Here is a 19,962-nt window from a genome sequence, read left to right on the forward strand (position 1 = left end):
CTACTGCCTGGTAGAAAACCGGGAAAGGTGTGTGTCAGGGTCGTATCCTCTCACCGTACTCAGTGCATCCGGATGTGGGGCAAATCAGAGGGGTTGGATTCTATGGAGGAGCCTGGCCTCAGGATTAAAGGAAGGCTCGTGACAGCTGCTAAAAGGGAGGAGGACTTGAAGCACCTGCTGAGGAAGCTGAAGGAGTGCAGCTTCAGGGTGGACCACGACTCACTGTCAGGAAGACCCAAATCATCAGAACCGGACCACAAGGTAAACCTGTTGACTGCTCTTTCATGATCAAAGGCGAAGAGGTTGAAGTTGTCAAGGATTTTGTCTTGCTTGGATCCACCATCAATGCTCATGGAAGCAGGCGGCAGTCCAGAGATCAAGGACACACCACACCGGGTCAACCTGTGTCTCCAGACCTCTCTAGGGGGTGAAAAGCCAGGGTGTTCCTTTGAGGACTCAGGGGTGCCTGACTCAAGCTATGGGATGTCAGTGGCCTCCTATGCACGTGAAAGTTGGACTTTGACTCAGGAAGACGTAGAAGACTCACTGCCTTTGCATGATGGCGCTAGCCAAGAACATGACAGCACTGTGGTCCGCAGAAGAACCAGCAAGTCTCTCTTGGAAGAAGTCCAGTTGAAACGCTCCTTAGCAGCCAGGAGGACAAGAGTTCGTTTGGCTCACATGCTTTAGACGTATTAGGAGAGCCCCGTCCCAGGGAGAGGACGCCATGCCTGGGAGAGGGCGAGTGACCAGGCTCCGGAAGGCCTGGACGAGACTGACTGTAACGAGGATGGCTCGGGAGCAGTTGCTGTTTCCTTCTGTCGCACACAGGTCATCCAGCATGAGTCGGGGCCGACTCAACAGCCCCTGACAACATGGTGACCCTATGTGTGCTCCATGGAGTTTCCAAGAAGATTGTCAGCCCCCAGTGTGCCTCTCGGGGAGTGGGTGGCTGGGGTAGTGATAATATTTCAAATCACTCACCAATCGCTGAGCCACAATGAGACTCCTAGTCAACCTCGAACTCATGCACCCACCCTCCTTCCACTCCTCCACCCCCAATCACAGTGCTGTCTTTCATTCATCCCCTCCCCCCCTACCAAGATCACAAGGGCGGGAGGAGGGGGCCTGCATGGAGGGTGGGAGACTAGGAGCAGCCGTGGCCACCTCTGGAACTGGAAAAAGTGTGTGTCCCCTAACTCCCAACAAGTTCCCAGACAAGTGCTCCAAGGTCCTAAGCGCAGGAATGGGGAGAGTGGGGGAGGGAGCCAGCCGAGAATGAGCTCCCTGAGGGGACAGCGGGGCGGGTCTGCAGGGAGCTGTGTAACCCCACCCTGCGAGGTCACGTGCGCCCTGCAGGGCAAAGTCTCCTGTCTGCTAAGCTGGAGGAAGACCATGGGTGCCCTGGGCCGGGTCCTTCTGTGGCTGCAGCTCTGCGGTAGGCCAGGCACTGGGATAGCCCTGGTGGGCCAAAGGGGAGGGGGGCGGCTCCTTGACTGCTGGCCAAGGACCCCCAACGGGGGAGGGTGAGGTGCTGGTGCTCTGGGTACAGGGGCAAGCGTGGCTCCCGCCCTCCGGGCCTGTGTGTACTTGGGCCTGGCTCAGCCCGGCTGGGAGTCTACCTGGCCTCAGGTTCCCTTTCTGGGAAAGCATGGCAGTGGCTGATGTATGCACTCCAGCCCTCTGGGTCTCCTCAGCCCACCCCCCAGTGCCCAGGTCCTGAAGTCTCCCTTCCCCTCAGATGGGAGAGCTGGTCTCCCTGCCACCCTCCGTTTGCCCTATTGGAAGTGCAGTCTGCACAGGACCAGGGACGGCTGGGTTCCTCCAGAGACTGCCCGAGCTCACCACGCTGGGACTGTCGCTGCTCTGGATGGGCAGGGTGGGGAGCAGTGGCAGCTGGCTGAGGGGCTGGCTCTTTCCTGGGCTGTGTGTATCTCATAGGAGTGCCTTAGACCTTGAGATGGCCAGGGCCCAGGGCTGACCCAGGGGCCAAGCTGACCCTGACCAGGGCCACAGCCTGGTGGGCACTCAGCCATCCCCCTCCCCAGCACTGGCCCAGGCTGCCTACAAACTCTGGGTCCCCAACACCGACTTCGACGCTGCCTCCAACTGGAGCCAGAACCGGACCCCATGCCCGGGAGCCTCCATCGTGTTCCCAGCCCACAAGGTGCCTGGGGTCCCCCCCATGGGTCGGGGGAGGGAAGGCTGCGGAGGGGGTCTTGGCTCCTCTGTCGGGCAGGCTGGCCGAGGCCAGCTTTCGCTGACCTTGCCCCTTCTACAGATGGTGTCTGTGCTGGTGCGGGGGAGTCACAGCGTCTCCGACCTGGTGAGGGGGGCTCAAAGGGAGGGGGTAGAAGTGGGCGGACTGAGTCTCCTTGAAGCCCTCTCTGGCGTGGGGTGCACCCCTAGCCTTTGGCCACCAGCAAGGGCTGGGGCGGGTTGAGGCTTGGTGTGGTGGCCCGGGGTGGGGTGGGGAAGCCATCCCCCATCAGAACTCAGGAACACCGTGGAGCGGTGGGTTTCCGGGGCTGCCAGGCGCGAGGCCATCGGTTGGAAATCGCCAGCCGCCCTATGTCGGGAAGAGGTTTCCTCCTCCGTGGAGTTCAGGCCGCGGAAACCCACACGGTTCCCTACAGCGCCGCTAAGTCGAATCGCCTCGAAGGCAGTGAGTTTTCCGGGAACAGTGGTGCCCCTGGAATGATGGGAAATCAGAGGGTTGGTTTGCGGGCCGGCGATCGATCGGGACCCCCGGAGGGACCCTGCTGGCGGCTCCGGCCCAGCCTCGTGGTCCCCGCCCTTGTCCTTGGAGAGCTCTGGAGCTCAGGTCACCAAGGCCAGGCTGCAGGAGCCTCGGGCGTCACCGGGCGCCCCGCCCGGGTCACGCCTCCAGCGGGCGGAGGTCAGTCGGGAAGGTCGCTGGCCTCCGGCAAGGGCCGCAGCGGGAGGAGCTGGAGCCCTGCGTCCCGGGCAGGACCTGCCCTGCGCGCCCACCGTGGGAGCCTGGGGATCCGCCCGGCCCGTCTGCCCAGACGCCGCCTTTCCCACTCAGCCCGGCCGGCCCGAAGGGGACGCGTGGCCATGGTCACCCGGGCAGGGTCCAGAGTGCTCGCGGGGGGCGGGGCGGGGGCCCCACAGGGTGGGGTCAGAAGTGTGGGGTGGGAGGGTAGGGGCGGAACCAGCGGAACTCCCAGTGGGGTGGAGATCAGCGCAGGATTCCTGGGGCTGCAGGGTTCCTGGGGCTTCAGGGTTCCTGGGGCTGCCAACTGCAGAAAGGCGGGGTTTTCTACTGCCTTAGACAGTCAGTCTGGGGTGGGGGCGGCATTCTACCGGTCCGATAGAGGGCCCCTCTGGGCGGACATCGATTCCGGGGCAGTGAGTCAGAAGAGGCTGGGCAGAATTGCTTCGTTCCTTGTACGTTTCTGGGGTCCCTCCAGCCTGGACTCTCCCACCCAGCGAAGCCCCTCATGATAGCCCCTCGCCCACTTCTGGGTGGCTGCTGAGTGACCATTGTGCAGCCAAGCCTCCTTAGAACTCAGTCACTGCCCTTCGGTCGGTTCCCACTCCCGGCGACTGTGCGGGAGAGGCGAGAACTGCCCCCATGGGTTTCTGAGACTGTAGCGCCTTTTGGGAGTAGAGAGCCTAGTCTATCTCCCACATAGCCGCTGGTGGATTCAAACTGCTGACCTTGAGGTTGGCAGCTCAAATCCTAACCAACTGTGCCACCACCAAGGCTCCTGAAGCTCACGTGTAAATTCACTGTGATCCTCACAGCTGCCCTATAGGACAGGGTAGAACTGCCCCTGGGGGAGTCTTAAGACTGTAACTGCTTACTGGAATAGAAAACCTCATCTTTCCCACTTGGTGGATTCGAACTGCTGACTTTGTGGTTAGCAGCCCAGTGGGTAACCACTGTGCCATCAGGGCTCCTCAGGATCTTGTTTAGTAGTGCTTAATTTGTAAATTCTTCATAGGCTTGGTTGCTATTGTGAATGGTGGCCTAAGTGAAAAAGATATATTTTTTTACCATGGGGGGGGGGGAACCCACTGCCATCAAGGCAATTTCAACTCTTAGCGACCTTATAGTGCAGAGTTGAACTGCTCCTGAGGGTTCCCGAGGCTGTCATGCCAGTCTTTAAGGGAGCCCCCAGCCTCATCGTTCTCTTGAGGATCAGCTGGTAGGCTTGAACCACTGACCACATTGTTAGCAGTCCAACATACCACCTCAAAAAACCCTGCTATCGAGGCCATGCCGGCGCAGAGAGTACTATAGGGTAGGGGACTCACTCTTTGGGTTTGCAAGACTCACTCTTTGTGGGAGTAGAAAGCCTCATCCCAAGGAGTAACTGGTGGTTTCAAACTGCTGACCTCAGTTAGCAGCCCGACTTGTAGCCACTTTGCCGCCCAGGCTGGCTCCTAACAGCACTGCCAGAGTTCCTTAAACCCACTGCCTTCTGGTGGATGCCAGCCTGCTCTGGATAGGGCTTCCGGAGCAGACAGCCTCATCTTCCTCCCGTGGAGTGAGTGGCTGGTGGGTTTGAACCATGGACCATGCGGTTAGCAGGACATCGCTGACCCCAGAACCTCGCCAGGGCTTTCTTTGGGTTTGTTTTTTTAATTCTCAAGTTGGTTCTGCTTTTAAATAATTTTCCTTCTTCTACCTTAGTCGCCACTCCATTCAATTCTCTCTCCCCGTCAAGCTCTGATCAGGGCTCATCCATTAATCAGAAGCCAGAAAAGGCTTCGTTCACCCCAGTGCTAAGCAGACGGGATCTCCAGTTATTCTACCCAAAGGACGGGTTGCTGCATAGGAACTTCATCAAGTTGAGGAAATTCTATTCTTGTCCCGAGCTCGTCAGCAGCTTAAAACAAAACAGAACAAAACAAAAAGATAACCTAAGCGGACTGTGGAACTTTCTCGAAACTCGCTGCCATCGAGTCGATTCAGACTCACCGTGACCCTGGAGGACAAGGCAGAGCTGTCCCTGTGGATTTCCCAGGCTGAGTGAGAGCAGCCAGCCTCCTCTTCCTGCCTTTCTCTCCAGGAGCTCCTGGTGGTTTCGAACCGCTGAACTTCTTGCCAGCAGCCCAGTCGATGAGTGCTTGTCCTCCTGTGGCCTGCGAATGAGGCTTCCTGAGGTTGAACTGCCTGTGTGCAGCTCATGTCCTCCCCATACCTTCCTGTGGGTTGCAGAAAGGCCACTTCCTCTTGACACTTCCCAGGGCCAGACCTTCCTTCCTCACCTGGCCGGCCAGATGAGGCTTCCGGCAGAACACTCTCTCTACTGCCATCTTCTGGAGAGTGGATGTAGTGGATTGTGCCACTCTTCGCAGGGTTTCTGAGGCTGCCAATCTTTACGCCGCCGCTTGTCTCTCAGTGTGTCGGACTTGGTGGCTTGTGGGCTGCTGGAAGCTGGGTCACTGGTATTTCAAGGGACATCAGGGTCCCCCCCACGTGAACAGGTTTCAGAGGAGCTTCCAGACTGAAAACAGACGATGAAGACGGACTTGTCTCCCCGTTTCAGGGGAAGGAGCCTCCGAGAACGTTAGGCACAGCTGCCGGACGTTGTCAGCTATGGAAGGCCCGGTGGATGGAAGCAGCACATGGTTGGAGATGGTGCCAGAGGGTGGGCCCCTCAGGTACAAGGGGACTTGCATTGTGACTGTGGAGAAGCCGCTTTCTTGGGAGTGGAGTCTACGTGGCAGCTGAGTCCCATAAAGCCTGCGGCAGTGGAGCGAGCCTTCAGGATCATCCTTGCTGATGGGGCACGGCTTCAGGTAAGGAGGAACAGCTGCACCAGTCTGCTGATGATTGGAGCTTGAAATGTGCAGAGTCTGAATCTAGGAAAATTGGAAGTGGTCAGAAATGAAACGGAACGTGTAAAGATTGAAAGCCTAGGCGTCCGTGGGCTGAAATGGACTGGAATGGGCCATTCTGGGTCACAGAGTCATGTGATTCACTGTACTGGGGATAACACGATCCAGAGACGTGGCTTGGCATTCACTGTCAAAAAGGACATTGCAAAAGCCACACCCATCATGCAGCGCGGTGCTGCCTGTGACGGACTGCCTCTACCGCCTTCAAGGAGACCCGTGCAGCGAGATTTCAAATGCCACAAAAGCTAGTGGTGTCCTGTCTTTCCTGTCTTTCTAATGACCTCCTTTCTTTCCTGTCTTTCTAATGACCTCTTGCTCTCTTTATGAGCGATGGCCTGGATGCCCTCCCACAGCTCGTCGGCCTTCTGTCATCAGTGGCCAATGCATAAATCTGTTCCTGAAATGTTCTCGAGTTTCGGGTGGGAGAGACTCCAGGAGGTATTTTCACTCTTGGGGGACTCGTTTATAATCTTCTTCAGCTTCAACCTGCGCTTAAATTTGAGCCGATTGCCGGTCTGTTCCTCAGTGACCCTGGCCTGGATTCAACTGTTGATATTTAGCTTCTCCGTGGTCTCCTCCCACAGGTGTAGTGAGCTGAATTCTGTGTATTCCATTTGCAGAAGTCCAAGCCTTTTGTGTTGTCAAAAAAAGATACTTGCTATGAGCAAGTTGGTAATCTTCCAAAATTCTATCATTCCATCTCCAGCTCCATTTCTATCACCAAGTCCATATTTCCAACTACCATACTTTTCCTTCCTCTTTGTTTCCAAATTTGCATTCTAATCACCAATAATTATCAATGCATCTTCATTGCAAGTGTGATCAACTTACGACGGAAGCCATCGGTAGACTTCTGCAACTTCATCACTAGATTTTGTGGTTGGGGCATACATCTGAATAATAGTTGTACTGATTGGATCTCTGTGAAGGTGGACAGATAATCTGATCACAGACAGACAGCATTGTACTTCATGATGGATTCTGACGATGAATAATACCATGCCATTCCTCTTGATTGTGTTGTTCCTGGTATAGTAAATCACATGATTTTCTGATTCACAGTGGCCAATACCAGTCCATTTCAGCTAACCAATGCCTAGGATATCAATCTTTATGCGTTCCACTTCATTTCTGATGACTTCCAATTATCCTAGACTCAAACTTTGCACGATCCAAGTTCCAATCATTAGCAGATTTTTGCAGCTGTTTCTCCTTATCTTGAGTCATGCCCTATCAGCAAGGGAAGAACCGGAAGGCTCCCCTCCCACCTGACTCACATCAGCCAGGATGGACCACAGTCTGCGAAATCAGTGTCTCCTCAATCACGTTTCCAGTGCCCTCTGACCCAGTGCCCTCTGACCCAGTGCCCTCTGACCCAGTGCCCTCTGACCCAGTGCCTAGGAGCTGTATCGGCGCCATCGCCAACAATGCTCCGCTTCTATTCCTTAGCCCCTCCGTCTGACAACAGTTTCTAAGCTTCGCATAAGATATTCAGGAGCCCCTTTCTCCAAAATGGGCAGCCGATTCCTTCTTTGTAGTCTGGTCTGAGTCTGGAAGCGCCACCGAAACCTGCTCACCTTGGGTGACCCTGGCATTTGAAAGACCAGTGACGCAGCTTCCAGCATCACAGCAACACACAAGCACCGCAGTGCAACAAACTGGCAGACAAGTGGTGGAGCCTTGAGAGCAGTGATATTTTTGTTGATGTCCTAAACTCCTTAGGGTCTGGGTCTGCTCTGATTTAGCAAGTTCCTTAGTATATGCCCATGTCGTTGTGGGCGACACCTTCCATTTCCATGACAGCTTAGCTTTAGATTTTTCAGCCTCCGCTTTTAAAAGGACAACCATAAGCTTCCCCCAGGTATTCCACCTACCTCCCTTCCCATGATGCTTTGCAGCTTCCGGATTTGTCTCCCTCTTTCTCCAAGGCTTTGTGTGGTAAACTCAGTGCTGACTCAGTGTCCCCTGAGAGGAGTAGAAAGCCCAGTGTTTCTCCAGTGGAGCAGCTGGTGGTTTTGAACCGCCGACCATGTGGATCACAGCCCAACTCGTAATCACTACGCCACCAGGGCTCCATCACACTGAGCAACACCTTTCTCTTTGGCCTGAGGCTATTTTACGAATATCCTTGTTTTTGAAGGACAGTCTGTAAGTAAATATGTAGAATTTCCTCCACCTTTTCTATTTAAAAGATGGCACTCTGGACCTTTTGTATTCATTGTTGAGAAATATGAATTTTAAAAATTCCACACTCCGTTCTGGTGGTGGTGGGGGTTCTGTTCTCTCTCTCTGAAGTTTCCTGACTCTTCTTCTTGTCTTTGATGCTGTATTGGCTTTATTTCCCATTTAATACTCTGAGACTTTTCAATGTGAGGTTTCCCAACTTTTTTCAAATCTGAAAAATTCTTTTTTTAAATATCACAATCATAACATTTTATTTATTTATTTATTAAAATCATTTTATTGGGGGCTCATACAACTCATTGTAGCCCATATCTACATCCATTGTGACAAGCACATTTGTTGCCATCAACATTCTCAAAACATTTGCTTTCTACTTGAGCCCTTGGTATCAGCTCCTCATTTTTCCCTTCCCCCATGAACCCTTGATAATTTATACATTATTATTTTCTAAAATTCTTTTTTTCTCTCTTGAAACATTTCTTCATTCTGGGACTTTCCGTGGCTGAATTTGGGCACTGCAGTATCTCCGCTTGTCGTCCATCTCTCCCTCCTGCTGTCCTCTGGGTGGTTCTTGCTGGGAACCCCATAGCTCATGTCCTTCCCCTGGCTCACTTCCTTAGGACTGATGTCTCATTTTTTTCCATTTTCCCCTTAAGTTTCCTGTCCATGCTGCGAACACTTCCTTCTTCCTGAACATATTTGTAGGGTGGGCTACTGCAATCCCACCTGTCTTCACTCTGCCTAGGTGGTCTCTGGGGGTGGGGTCACGGGGCGGGCTCAGCTAAGAAGTGAAGGGCAGCCATCGTGGTCCCCGATATTGCCGTGGGGTGGGTGGGCATTCCCTAACAGTGCTGACCTGGCACCGAGCAGCCCAGGGGTCAGCTCCCACCCCTATCCCTGAAGGAGCCTCCCTTGAGCGAGAGGCAGTGATCCTGGGCTGGAGAGGCAGGATGGTGGAGTCAGGGGTGGCTTGGTGCTCCATGTCCCTCTTTCACCAGAGGCCTGGGTGGTGGGCTGGAATCTGTGAGCCCCAGGCCCTGGAAGTCGCCCCTTCCCGCTAACACACTTCAGAGGCTCCCGGGATTTAAAAACAGACTTCCTGGCGCTCACCACCCGGTAACTTTTTCTTCAGTGGGTGAGGGAGCGGGGATCAGGCCCCAGGCCTTCCACGCACGCACGGTTCCGGGGTTCCCTGAGCAGTCACCGCACACCTTTCCTGTCTCTCTGCTAGCTGGGGAAACTGGGGGAGCGCGGGCGGGACCCCCTCAGCCTGTGCCTTCGCAGCTCCTGCCGACGGATGGAGAACTTGTACTGGCCCCGGAAGCGGCATTCAGCGCCTCAGTCACCCCCGGGGACCCGGACTGTAGTCCTGGTGAGGCTGGTGGGCAGCAGGAAGGGTCCCCTGGGAGGGCTCCAGGGAGGGACAGGGCGTGGTCACGGGTCGGGGTGGGGCTTGGGTGGAGAGGTTTCTAGGGGTGCCCATCCTGGGGCGGGGATTTAGTGGGGCGTGTCCTTGGTCAGCCTGATAGGAAGGAGGAAGCACCTGGGAACAGCTCCTGAAAGGCAAGGCTTCAAGGAGGGCAGGCTCAGGGACTGGACTAACGGACGGCACAAGGGCGGGGCTTCCAGGAGGCGTGTCCTGGGCGGGGCTCCTGGAGGGGTGTTACCGTGGGTGATTTGCTGGAGGCGTGTCGGGGTGAGCAGCGTCTCACTGGAGGTGTGTTCTGGGCGGGGCTCCCGGGAGGCGGGGCCGGGTGGCTCTGTCTAGGCCCGGGAACCCCCTGGGGTCTCAGGATTGCTCCCCTCCAGGGGCCCCTGCACTCTTCCGAGACCCTGACCGCTTCTCGTGGCACGACCCGCGCCTGTGGCGCTCCGAGGACCCAGCACCGGGCCTCTTCTCCGTGGACGCGGAGCGCGTGCCCTGCCAACAGGACGACGTCGTCTTCCCGGCGACCAGCTCCTTCCGCGTGGACCTGGGCCCGGGCGCCCGATCTGTGCACAGCGTGTCGGCCCTGGGCCGGGTGAGGCTGGGTCCGCGGGCGCCCCGCGCCTGCTGTCCGAGTGCCTGGGCTCCGACTCTAAAGCATCCTGTTCTCGCGCTGGTCCGCAGACATTCACGCGCGTCGACGACCTGGCCGCCTTCTTGGGGTCCCGCGCCGGCCGCTTGCACTTCCACGGGCCAGGCACGCTGCGGGTAGCCCCCGAGGCTTGTGCGGACCCGTCCGGCTGCGTCTGTGGCAACGAGGAGGTCAGCGGGACTGGGGCACGGGCGGGGCTGGGCAGGGAGACGGGTTGGAAGGTTCGCAGTCATGGACCTCGCGGCCCCTGCCATTCCCGCCCGCGCCGCAGGTGCAGCCGCGGGTCTGCGCAGCCCTGCTCCAGCCCCTGGATGGTCGCTGTCCCCCGGCCGCCTGCCATGACGCTCTCCGCCCCGAGGGCCAGTGTTGCGACCTGTGCGGTGAGAGGGGTGCCCCACCTGGGCCTGCTGCGCGCAGGATGGCCAGGTCTCCCTGGCGACCGCGCTGAGCTTGCCCTCCCGCGCAGGAGCCGTGGTCTCGCTGGCGCACGGCGCCGCCTTTGACCTCAAGCTGTACCGCCAGCGGCTGCTGCGCACCTTCCTCGGGGTAAGCGCGCCTCCACCTCTGCAGCTCCGTCCTATCCTGGGGAAAACACCCCCGGCGGGGACCCCTGAGTCGCACTCCCCACTCCTCCCTGTCCCCGGCGCCCCTGTGGGGCCGGCGGGAGTGGCTCTGCCAGCCCTGTTCCCTGCCGCCAGCCAGAGGACCAGGGGGTGCAGGTGGCCGTCTCCAAGGTGCGGCGGCGCACGCAGCGGACCAGAGAGGCAGCAGGTGCGGGGACAGACACGGAGATCCAGGTGGTGCTGGCGGAGACTTGGCCCCAAGCAGGTGGTGCCAGGCGGCTGGTCCGGGCCATCCTGGCAGACGTCTCGGAGCACGGTGAGGCCAGCTGGCCCTTCAGCCCCCATCCCCACGGCCCCGAAACTTAACGGCCTCTGCTTCCTAGGCGAAGCCCTGGGCATCCTGTCAGCGACGGCCCGCGAGTCCGGCGCGCCCATTGAAGGTGGCTCTGCAGGACAGGATGGGCCTGGATACCTCGCGGAGGTGGCGGGCGGCATGGCGACCGCGGTGCTCTTAGCGGCGGCGCTGGCAGGGCTCGTGGTACTGCTGCTGCGCAGGTCGGGGAGGCTCAGGTACAGGCCGCGTGGGCAGCTCAGGAACTCTACTACTAGGTTGGGCTTCGGGGTGGTGGTGGTGGGTGTGTCCGTGTCAGAAACTGTTAGGCAGGCATATTTGCATACACCAGGTAGGGCCAGGTGCGCTATTCTTGATCCCCACCCAGGTGGAGAAGGCATGAGGACCAGGCCCCTGGGCCAGCTGAGCGCCCCCTGGGCTTCCAAAATCCAGTATTTGATTTGGCAGGCTCTGCCGAGCCGGAGCAGGTGAGCTGCCAGCACCCAGAGGGTGGCCGGGGACAGTACTCCTTGGGGGGTGCTGACTCTGCCTCTCCCTGTAGACTGCCACCCCGAAAAAAGACGCTGTGAGCTCCAACTACTTCATCAACCCGCTGTTCTCTGGCGATGAGGTTGAGGTCTGAGGGAGCCTGGCTCCCCACACTTGCGGCCAGGCTTGACCAACGATCTACAGAAAACTGGCTTCCCCGGAACCCCCTTCCCACCCCCAGGTGGAGGCCAAGAGCTGGGTGACCTTGTTCAATAAAGGAGTGGCCAGAAGCCATTATGCTCTTTCAACCCAACCTATCCCCCACCCCACCCCACCCCCTGCAAGGCAGCAATGCTCATGCTTTGCAAACCAGTGCCCATGACGCCTCCTGCTGTGGCCTCTCTGCCTTCCCTCGACTTTTCCCCACTCCCATTAGTTGGCCCCCCCCCCTAGAGGAGAGGTGGGCTTGGTGTGTTTCAGGAGCCCCAGTGGCTGTGGCCACACCGAGTCGCCACCTAGGTGGGCTGGCCGTCCACTCTTGGCGTCGTCTCCAGTGCTGCTCCCCGATCTCTGCTGGCAAACAGGCTGTCCTTGGGGAAGTGACCCTCAGGGCTGGTGACTGTCCCTGAACCCAGTGTCTGGCCTGACCTGGGGAGGGGGTGCAGCTGGGTCTGGGACAGCCGTGCCGCACATGCAGTCAGACCCCGGGGCACATTGGAAACTGCTGGCCGCCTCTTTATTGACAGGTGAATTGTCCAAAGTGTCCCCACGACAATAATTACAAAGACTCAGACCACGTTAGAAAAGTAAAAACCAGAGCCCCCCTCCCCGGGGGGTGCCAGCCCCTCCCCTGCGCCCACAGAATGTGGAGAACAGGGGCGCTATGACGGGATGTTCCAAGCTGGATGACGGCAGTCAGCTGCCAGATAATTACAAGCCTTCAATGTCACAGGGTCACAGCCCGAGTACTGAATGTGGAGACCAGGAGCGGGGGTTAAATATGGGGCCGGCCAGCCGGCCAGCCTGGCCGAGGCTGGGAGGGACCTGGAGTGTATGGGTGCGTCTACGTGATCGGCTCAGGGGACGGATCACGGGGTCTCCATGCGGGGGTCTGCGCAGGAGGGGGGCCCCAGCCCCTGTTGTCCAGCTTCCTGGCCAGGGTGGGGCCAGCAGCAGGAGCTGAGAAACTCGTGGGAGATGGGGCACAGTGGACACTGTAGTAGGGGCCACTGGCGGTCCTGGTCCCTGGCTGCAAGGCTTGGGACAGCTCCTGCAGCTGAGCCCCGCAGCGACTTAGCAACAAGAAGGCCACACAAAGCCCCTTCCTGTGTCAAACCTGGGCAGCGCTGGGGCCCCCAGGTCCTGGACGCAGTCTTGGTGGGCAGCAGCTGCTTCCCAGCCCCACAAGGGGCCTTGGGATCCCAGGGGGGTGGGCGGCATAGTCACCGCCCCAGGCAGACAGGTGGGCCTGGCCATGGCTGCGGCTCCCGTCTCCCCCGGCCCCCGATCCACGCCTCCTGGGACGACACAAGGGTCTGCTGGTCTTGGCACGGCCGGGCCTGGCATGAGCTCCGGCTCAGGCATCGCAGGCGGGCGGCTCCAGGCCCTCCAGGGGGAGCTGGCTCCGGTGCGGGGAGTTGGGACTCGGGGGGCCACTGGGGTTGGAGCTGTTGGACGGCGTGGAGTGCTTGGTGGAGTCCGAGTCCGGCTGTCAACACACGGAGGCTAAGTGAGCGCACGGTGGGAGAGGCCCAGCGGACACCGCACCCTTGGGATGCACCGTCTATATGCCACTGCTGTGGGACAGCGAGGGCAGCCTCCAAGTGCCAGGTCACCGCCGTCCCATCCTATGGGAACCACCTGGCCTATCGGATGCCAGAGCCTGAGAGCTGGCTTCAGGAGAGGCTACTGAGCCCACAGCAGGCACGGAAACGGGGCTGCCCAGAGAGGCCCTGACCACCGTGTGCGCAGACAAAAAGCTGTCCAGTGTGCACACATTGCCGTGAGGTCGGAAGGTGCCCAGACGGGAGCGTGCCGTCTTACCTCTTTGTCGAAGTCTTGGTCCGGGTCGGACAGACTCCTCAGGGGCACAGCCATACTGGGCTCCGACCCACCTGCAGAAAAAGGCGTCTCAGGGGCGTCTCTGCCCACCCACCCCCTTCCACGTGGGGCGGTGGGGGTGGCTCCATACCTGAGGAGGGCCACGAGACGTAGGGCTTGTTCCTGGGCGGGGGCTGCCGGGCTGTGCTGGCGGCTGTGGGGCCGGGCCGCTCTTCTTGTGCAGACGGCAGTGAGCTCTGGGAGAGAAAGCAGCCCCGTGAGCCCCTGCTGGGCGTCCAGACTGAAGCAGGGAGGCCTGGGGGCGGCACTCTGGCCACTTACCAGCGGCAAGTCCATGAGCACCTGCAGCCCGTCACCCGGGCCCATGTGGGCCACATGGTTGAAGTTGGTTGGGTTGGAGATCATCTTGGACCTCAGCTCAGGGTCTCTCAGCATCTCCCTGGGGCAGGGGGAGGAGAGAGGCTATGAGGGCCACACGTACGGCCCCCCTCACAGGAACCCACCTGTGGCCTTTCCTGCCTCCTCAGAGAGCCCGGTCCCTGTGGACCCGCTACCTCTAGGCTGTGCCCTGGTCCGTGCGGACCCCAGGAGCCTACTCGGCACGGCCCTCACCGCCTCTGCTGTAGCCGCTCCTCCTCGGGGACCTTGAACACGAACCACCGCTTGCTCCTCGTCCGCAGCATCTGCTTCTTGCTATTGTCCGAGGTGTCAGGCACGTTCAGGACAGAACCTGGGGGAGGAAAGGGCCCTGGGAAGTAACGCTGGACCTGGAAGCTGCTGCAGAGGGTGGGCCAGGCCAGACCACCGGAAGCCCCGTGCCTCCCGCCCAGAGCATGGCTTACTGGAGAAGCTGCTCTTAAAATAGATGAGGCGTGGCGGCTCACAGCCCAGGAGATTGAGGCTGCCCTCCGGGTTCAGAGGTCGGATCTGTCGGGAGGCAGAGCAGTGACATGGCAATCTGGGGGGCAGTGCCCCCGGGGGAGCCAGGAGCCACCCACCAGCCTTACCCTCCGCAGGCCGATGGTCTGTACCCACTCCATGGTGTGCACATCGAAGACATCAATGCCGTACTCACTGTACACAGTGACATGGGAGGGGCTGCAACCTAGCGTGGACAGAGGGACAAAGCTCTGAGTGATCGGGCGGTAGCCCTCGGGCCTGCTGCCCTAGCCCGGACAGACGCCAGGGCTGTGCCACCTCAAGGCAAGTGCCCTCGGCCCTGGCAGCTCAGTGAGTGTTGGGCCGGAGTGGGTTCTTCCTGCTCCTACTCTGGAGCTAACTGCAGTTACAGTGGTAAAGATGTGGTACCCTGAGGCCCTAACATACGGAGTAGGGGGTGAAGATGACTTTTCAGGGTCACCTTTCTGTTTTTCGGTTTCCCTACAACCTGGGGTTATGGAAAAGCTCAAGAGCTCAGACCCAGTAGTTAGAATCCAGTGGGAGCTGGAGGTTCTAGCAGACGCCTTTTCCAGGAGACACCAAGTGATGATGGAGTCCTGCCCACCCAGGGATCTGGACCTGCCCTGCAGCCGGCCTGTCTGGGTGGACCTTGGAGGACAGACGTTGAGGAAGAGTGTGCCCTATTGGGACCAGCAGTCCCTGCGGCACGGCCCGCCTCTTCCCTCAGAACCCAGACAGCACCGGCCCATCGGAGCACCCAGGGAGGCACCAGCTGGCTCTGGCCCAGTCCAACTTGCCAAGGAGAAAGGTTGACTTTGCTCCTGTCACACCTCACTGGCAGGTCTGCACGAGCTACGCAGCAGCACTGAGTGCCGCAGAGTTCACACGGCTGCCCTGCCCGCTGTCCTCCTGAAGAAGGAGAGGACGGCGGATTGAGGGGCAGACAACCAAGGATGCGGAAACGCTCTGGCCACAGTGACACTGTGAGCATGCCCGGGAGGCCGGCCTCAAGGCCCAGCCCACAGGTTGCTGGGACATTCCTTACAATGGGCTGTATTTGTGGGAAGCTATCTGTGCGGGTGACTGGAGGATAAACCGGGAAACGGAGGCAGTGCTGCCTTGGGAAGAACGGGCATAGGGCCCGGCAGGCCTGAGTTTGAACCAGGGCTCCTCCCGACTGTTGAAACGCACAGCAAGTCTCCTGGGTAGCAGTGCCGGCGCAGCGGGTTAAAGTGCCAGCACTAGGCTTGGAACAAGTGGGCGGGAAAGAGCGCGCGCGTCTTTGCCCCAGGTTAAGTCCCGTAACTCTGTGCCTCCTGGAAGCCCACAGCACCTGTGTTCTGCACAGAGCAGGGCGGCGGCGCCCGCAAAGGGAGCCTCCGAAGTGTGGCATGAACTCGGTGGGGGGTACGGGACGGGACTGAAAAACCTCAGTGCATCTCAGAACCTCCGTGTCCTGCAGAAAGACCCTGAAGAGCCGGGCCTGCCCGGCACCGTGTGCAGAGGGAGGTGGGAGCGTGAGGACAAAGCAGCGGGCGGTGCAGCCCGCCGGGGTGAGCGTGGAGGCTGCTGCAGGCACACAGGAGCACCCCTAGCCGCCAGCCGGAGCCAGAGCACAGCCAGACAGTCATGGTCCAGTTTAGGTAATTCAGAACATGCTCCTCCCTCCCCTCAACCTTCAGACCCTGCAGGCTCCCTAGGGTGGCCCCCAGGTGGCAGCCAGCAGCTCGCCATGGACCTTGGGCCGGGGCCTTCCCTTGTAGAGACCACCCAGCATGACGTTCACAAAAACGCCGCCAGAACCAGCAGCCCACTGGTCCCCAGGGCAGTCCCAGCATAGAGGCTGAACTGCAGAGCCGGGACTGACTGGCCAAACCCTGGATCTTGCCGAAGTGTGGACTAGCGCACCACTTTGCCTTGTGGGGGACAGACATGAGCAGCCCTTCGCAGTTACCACCCCCACCGTGGACCCTGTGCCGGCCAGCCTCATGCTCCCGGGTCGGAACCACTGCCTGGAGGGCGGACCTGGCTGCCGGTGGGAGACACCCATGGGGGAACGGCAACAGAAAAGATATACATACTACAGGCGACAGGGGCCGCGGGCCACATGAGCTCCTGCACGCGTGACCTCCGGCCGTGCGAGTCCACGTAGAGTCCCATGTGGCTGAAGCACAGCAGGAACTCCTCGCTGCCGACCTCCACGGCACAGAGCGCGTCAAAGGGCTGCTGCGAGAGGAAGGCCAGCGAGGGGTCGGCGGGGCTCACCAGGCTGAGGACGTGCCCGTCGCCCCGCGTGCTCAGCAGGGCAAACCCTGATGGGTAGCCCACACAGAGCCGGTCCCCGAGCACGGCCATCCACTGCACCGGGCCGGGTGCCACCAGCTCGCCCAGTTTCCGGTGGAAAGGCTTCGTTCTGTGCAGTTCGTAGGAGAGCACCAGCCGTTTCACGGCCACAAACAAGCAGGTGGCGGGGCTCTTCTTCAGGGTTGCCGTGGCCAGAAGCTGGCAGCCTTTGGTTTCGGGGAGCTTGATGTCAAAACTGCCCTCAGCGCCCTCTAAGGCCGACCACGGGTGGAGGTGGACGTGGTGGTTCCGGCCGCACAACAGGATAACCAACTTCTCACGCGGCACCAGAGCAACCTGGTGCACCTTCTTACAATCGGCCGCTCTGACGATCACTGCAGGGAGGACACAGGTGAGGACCGGGGCCAGCGCACCCTGCCGGCCCGCCCGCCCGCCACGCGCCTCCGTCCTGCATGCAGAGCAGCGGGCCCTTGTGTGGTTCCTGGCACACCTCTGCCCGCTATCCTCACCCCTCCCTGGGCAGCCTGGCCACCCGATTGGGACATGCGGGAAGGCAGGGTGTGCGGCCCTGAAGGACAGATGCACAGCCTCACCCCTCAATCTGTACTTGGGAAACGGGGTGCGCTCTGAAAGCATTGCCGCACACGTGGCCCCCCCTGACTAGAGTCCCCAGGGTCCTTTCTCTGTGGACACACGTGGCCCTGGGATACAAGGTTGCACTTGTAATAGCTCACCTGAGCCCATGAGGAGAAACTACTCTGTACAGCACCCCCCACCAGACTGCTAGGTTGCATCCCCATGCTCCCCTCCCGGCAGCAGTCTTCTCTTCCCTCTTTATGACCCCCCTGCAGGGTGGCCTGGTTTATGGGTGCTCTGACCGCCGGCTTGTCTCCCTCACCATCGCGGTTCAGCTCGATGACATACAGGCCTTCTTCCAAGCCAAGGGCGATCTTGTCTCCATCTGTGAGAGCAGGAGAGGGAGAGCCGTGATCCACCGCCAAATTCACTCAGAGGCACAGCAAACTGGAGGTGCTGCCCACCTTTCCGTGAGGGGCCAAGTGTGCCCACTGCATACTCAGGCTGCTGTGGCCCGCCTACCCGCCCAGTGCAGTCCTCACGCGAGGACGTACCCACTATGGCGGCCGCCAGGGCGCCCTTGATGAGCGGCAGTGTGCTGTCATAGGCCTCCTGGGCCACGTGCACGGCCTGGCCCCGCAGCTGGTTCTTATGCAGGATGGACCGGAGGCCCTCGAGAATCCCAACCCACTTCCTCTTTTCATTCTCGTTTTCTGTTAGGATGAGCAGTGAGCTGGTCTTCGAAGGTGAACCTAAGAGAGAGGCCGTCACCTTCACAGCGGGAAACAAAAACAGACAAGAGGACAGCCGTGAGATGACCAGACGCGCCGGGCCAGGCAGCGCCCATGCAGGGAGAGCTGGCTGTAAGTAACTGCGCTCCTGCCATGCCCAGACCAGCCATGCACTGGCTTTCGGGAGCTCTGGCGGTTCCCTGGACACACGGATTCCAGACCCTGCCCAGGAGAGGCCGGCGACACACACCAGCATGCTTCACACGTGCCCACGGGGCCATTCTTCCTTCCCAAACGCCTGCGTCCCACGCCGTCTCCCTCCACAGACCTGGTTTGTTGCTAAGCCCCAGATTTCACTGCTTGTGACATTCCCACAGGGGTGCAGGTAGCCTGCTTCCGACCCACAAAGGCCAGCACACACGCTGGCAGAGCTGTCCACTAGCCCTTGGCTGGTCCCACCCTGGGCAGTGCTCAGCCAGGCCACGTGTTGTGGCCCCTCCAGCAAGTCTCCCCCCAGTGCTAAAAGTCCCGTGGACAGAGGTGCCGGGGCCCAACCTGGGGGCAGTGGGCTGTGTCAGGGCGCGCAGAGGCTGTGGCTGTGCTCAGGTCCCAGGACACGATGTCATTTTTTTAAATGAAGAAATGAAATGGTCTCTAATAAATAGTAAGAACTGAGGGAAACCATACCCTGAATATACAAGGAATGTCTCGGCGTGTAGCATGTATGACGTCTGAAGCCAGGACTGGGCTCACGGAAAAGTCCTCGTCCCTGTGGAGAGAAGATGCGAGGATGTCGCGCAGGGAACGCTCCTGAGGCAGCCTTGTGTGCTGTCACACACCCACATCCACATGCGCCTCTCTCTCACACACCCACACACAGCGTCCCAGTGTCCAGGTCTCCCTCTGGCCACAGGTGGAGCGTTAGCTGGCCCACACTGCCCACAGACCTGAGGTCCAGGACCTGGCTGGCCACCACGCCAGGCTGCGTGGACTTCCCCTCGGGCAGGTCGTACAGGAAGAGCTTGCAGTCACAGACCACCGCATAGGCCCGCTGCCAGCCCTTCTTCACCCCGGTGGGCTTTGGGACCTGCACAGCAGCAGATACATTTCAATGGGCAGGGAGTCTCCCCAACTGGCCTCCAGTGCATTGAGATCAGCCCCACCAATAAGTGAGGGGCCCCAGAAGCCTGGCTCCAGGGCCACCTCATGACCCCAGAGCTGTGATTGTGGGCACTGGGGTCTGGGGGCAATCAGGCCCCAGGGCACCAAGCAGAGTGGCAGAAATGTCCCTCCAACACCCCCTACCTTGACGTATCCTTTGTAGGCAGTCCCGATGCCTCTCTGCACGTCTACTCCGAGGGGCCTCTTGGACTGCTCCATGGGGATGGGGCAGACCTGGGGGGCGCTGTCCTTGCAGGCCACGTGGCAGGCGAATGAGCACACTGGCAGGGGAAGGAGAGCACGTGATGTGAGCCACCAGCTCCCACAGGCACCGGTCATTGAGGGTACCTGGGGGGGGTGTGGACCCATCACTGTGGACGCCTGGGGGGGGGACGGTCACTGAAGGTGCCTGCGAGGGACCCCAGCAACTATGGGCACCTGGGAGAGGGACCCTAGTCACTACAGGTATCACAGAGGGGTGACAACCAGCCCCAATCATTTCCTGGACAATTAGTTCTGAATGTGTGTGGGTCCCAGGCCTGCTGCAAGTCCTTGCAGGAAGCCAGCGTGCTCAGAGTAAGCCAACAGGAGATTCTGCTACCATGTGCCCTGCCCCCGCCCCCGCCTGGATGAGAGAGGAGGGGGCTCAGACACGGCACCACACTGCGGACAAGCCAGGCCCTGCAGTGTGGGGGTCAGGATCCCACCCC

General features: G+C 59.7%; 2 protein-coding genes across 2 annotated transcripts in view; one reads left to right on the forward strand and one right to left on the reverse strand.

Moving 5' to 3' along the window:
* The first annotated feature begins 1,395 nt into the window (after positions 1–1,395).
* AMN (amnion associated transmembrane protein) lies at positions 1,396–11,673 on the forward strand. Its single transcript, XM_075531624.1, has 12 exons — positions 1,396–1,438; positions 2,049–2,167; positions 2,282–2,326; positions 9,290–9,430; positions 9,852–10,079; positions 10,169–10,306; positions 10,408–10,516; positions 10,603–10,682; positions 10,835–11,015; positions 11,083–11,269; positions 11,419–11,518; positions 11,593–11,673. The coding sequence occupies exons 1-12, from the start codon at positions 1,396–1,398 to the stop codon at positions 11,671–11,673; spliced, it is 1,452 nt and encodes a 483-aa protein (XP_075387739.1).
* A 556-nt stretch (positions 11,674–12,229) lies between these two features.
* The window catches only part of CDC42BPB (CDC42 binding protein kinase beta), an 84,646-nt gene continuing 76,913 nt past the window's right edge, over positions 12,230–19,962 (reverse strand). Inside the window, 14 exon segments of the mRNA XM_075531951.1 lie at positions 12,230–13,196; positions 13,198–13,227; positions 13,563–13,633; positions 13,711–13,816; positions 13,902–14,019; positions 14,193–14,310; positions 14,423–14,507; positions 14,588–14,685; positions 16,562–17,158; positions 17,683–17,745; positions 17,915–18,131; positions 18,779–18,860; positions 19,039–19,178; positions 19,397–19,533. Coding sequence (XP_075388066.1) covers positions 12,813–13,196; positions 13,198–13,227; positions 13,563–13,633; positions 13,711–13,816; positions 13,902–14,019; positions 14,193–14,310; positions 14,423–14,507; positions 14,588–14,685; positions 16,562–17,158; positions 17,683–17,745; positions 17,915–18,131; positions 18,779–18,860; positions 19,039–19,178; positions 19,397–19,533 — 2,246 coding nt within the window. The 3' untranslated portion in view covers positions 12,230–12,812.

This window comes from Tenrec ecaudatus, chromosome 14 (assembly GCF_050624435.1).
Source record: "Tenrec ecaudatus isolate mTenEca1 chromosome 14, mTenEca1.hap1, whole genome shotgun sequence".
Taxonomy (NCBI): domain Eukaryota; kingdom Metazoa; phylum Chordata; class Mammalia; order Afrosoricida; family Tenrecidae; genus Tenrec; species Tenrec ecaudatus.

Coding starts and splice junctions, on each gene's coding strand:
- AMN (XM_075531624.1), top strand. CDS start 1,396: ATGGGTGCCCTGGGCCGGGTCCTTCTGTGGCTGCAGCTCTGCG. Junction 9,431..9,851: donor GGACCCGGACTGTAGTCCTG/GTGAGGCTGGTG, acceptor CTGGGGTCTCAG/GATTGCTCCCCTCCAGGGGC. Junction 10,683..10,834: donor TGCTGCGCACCTTCCTCGGG/GTAAGCGCGCCT, acceptor CCCTGCCGCCAG/CCAGAGGACCAGGGGGTGCA.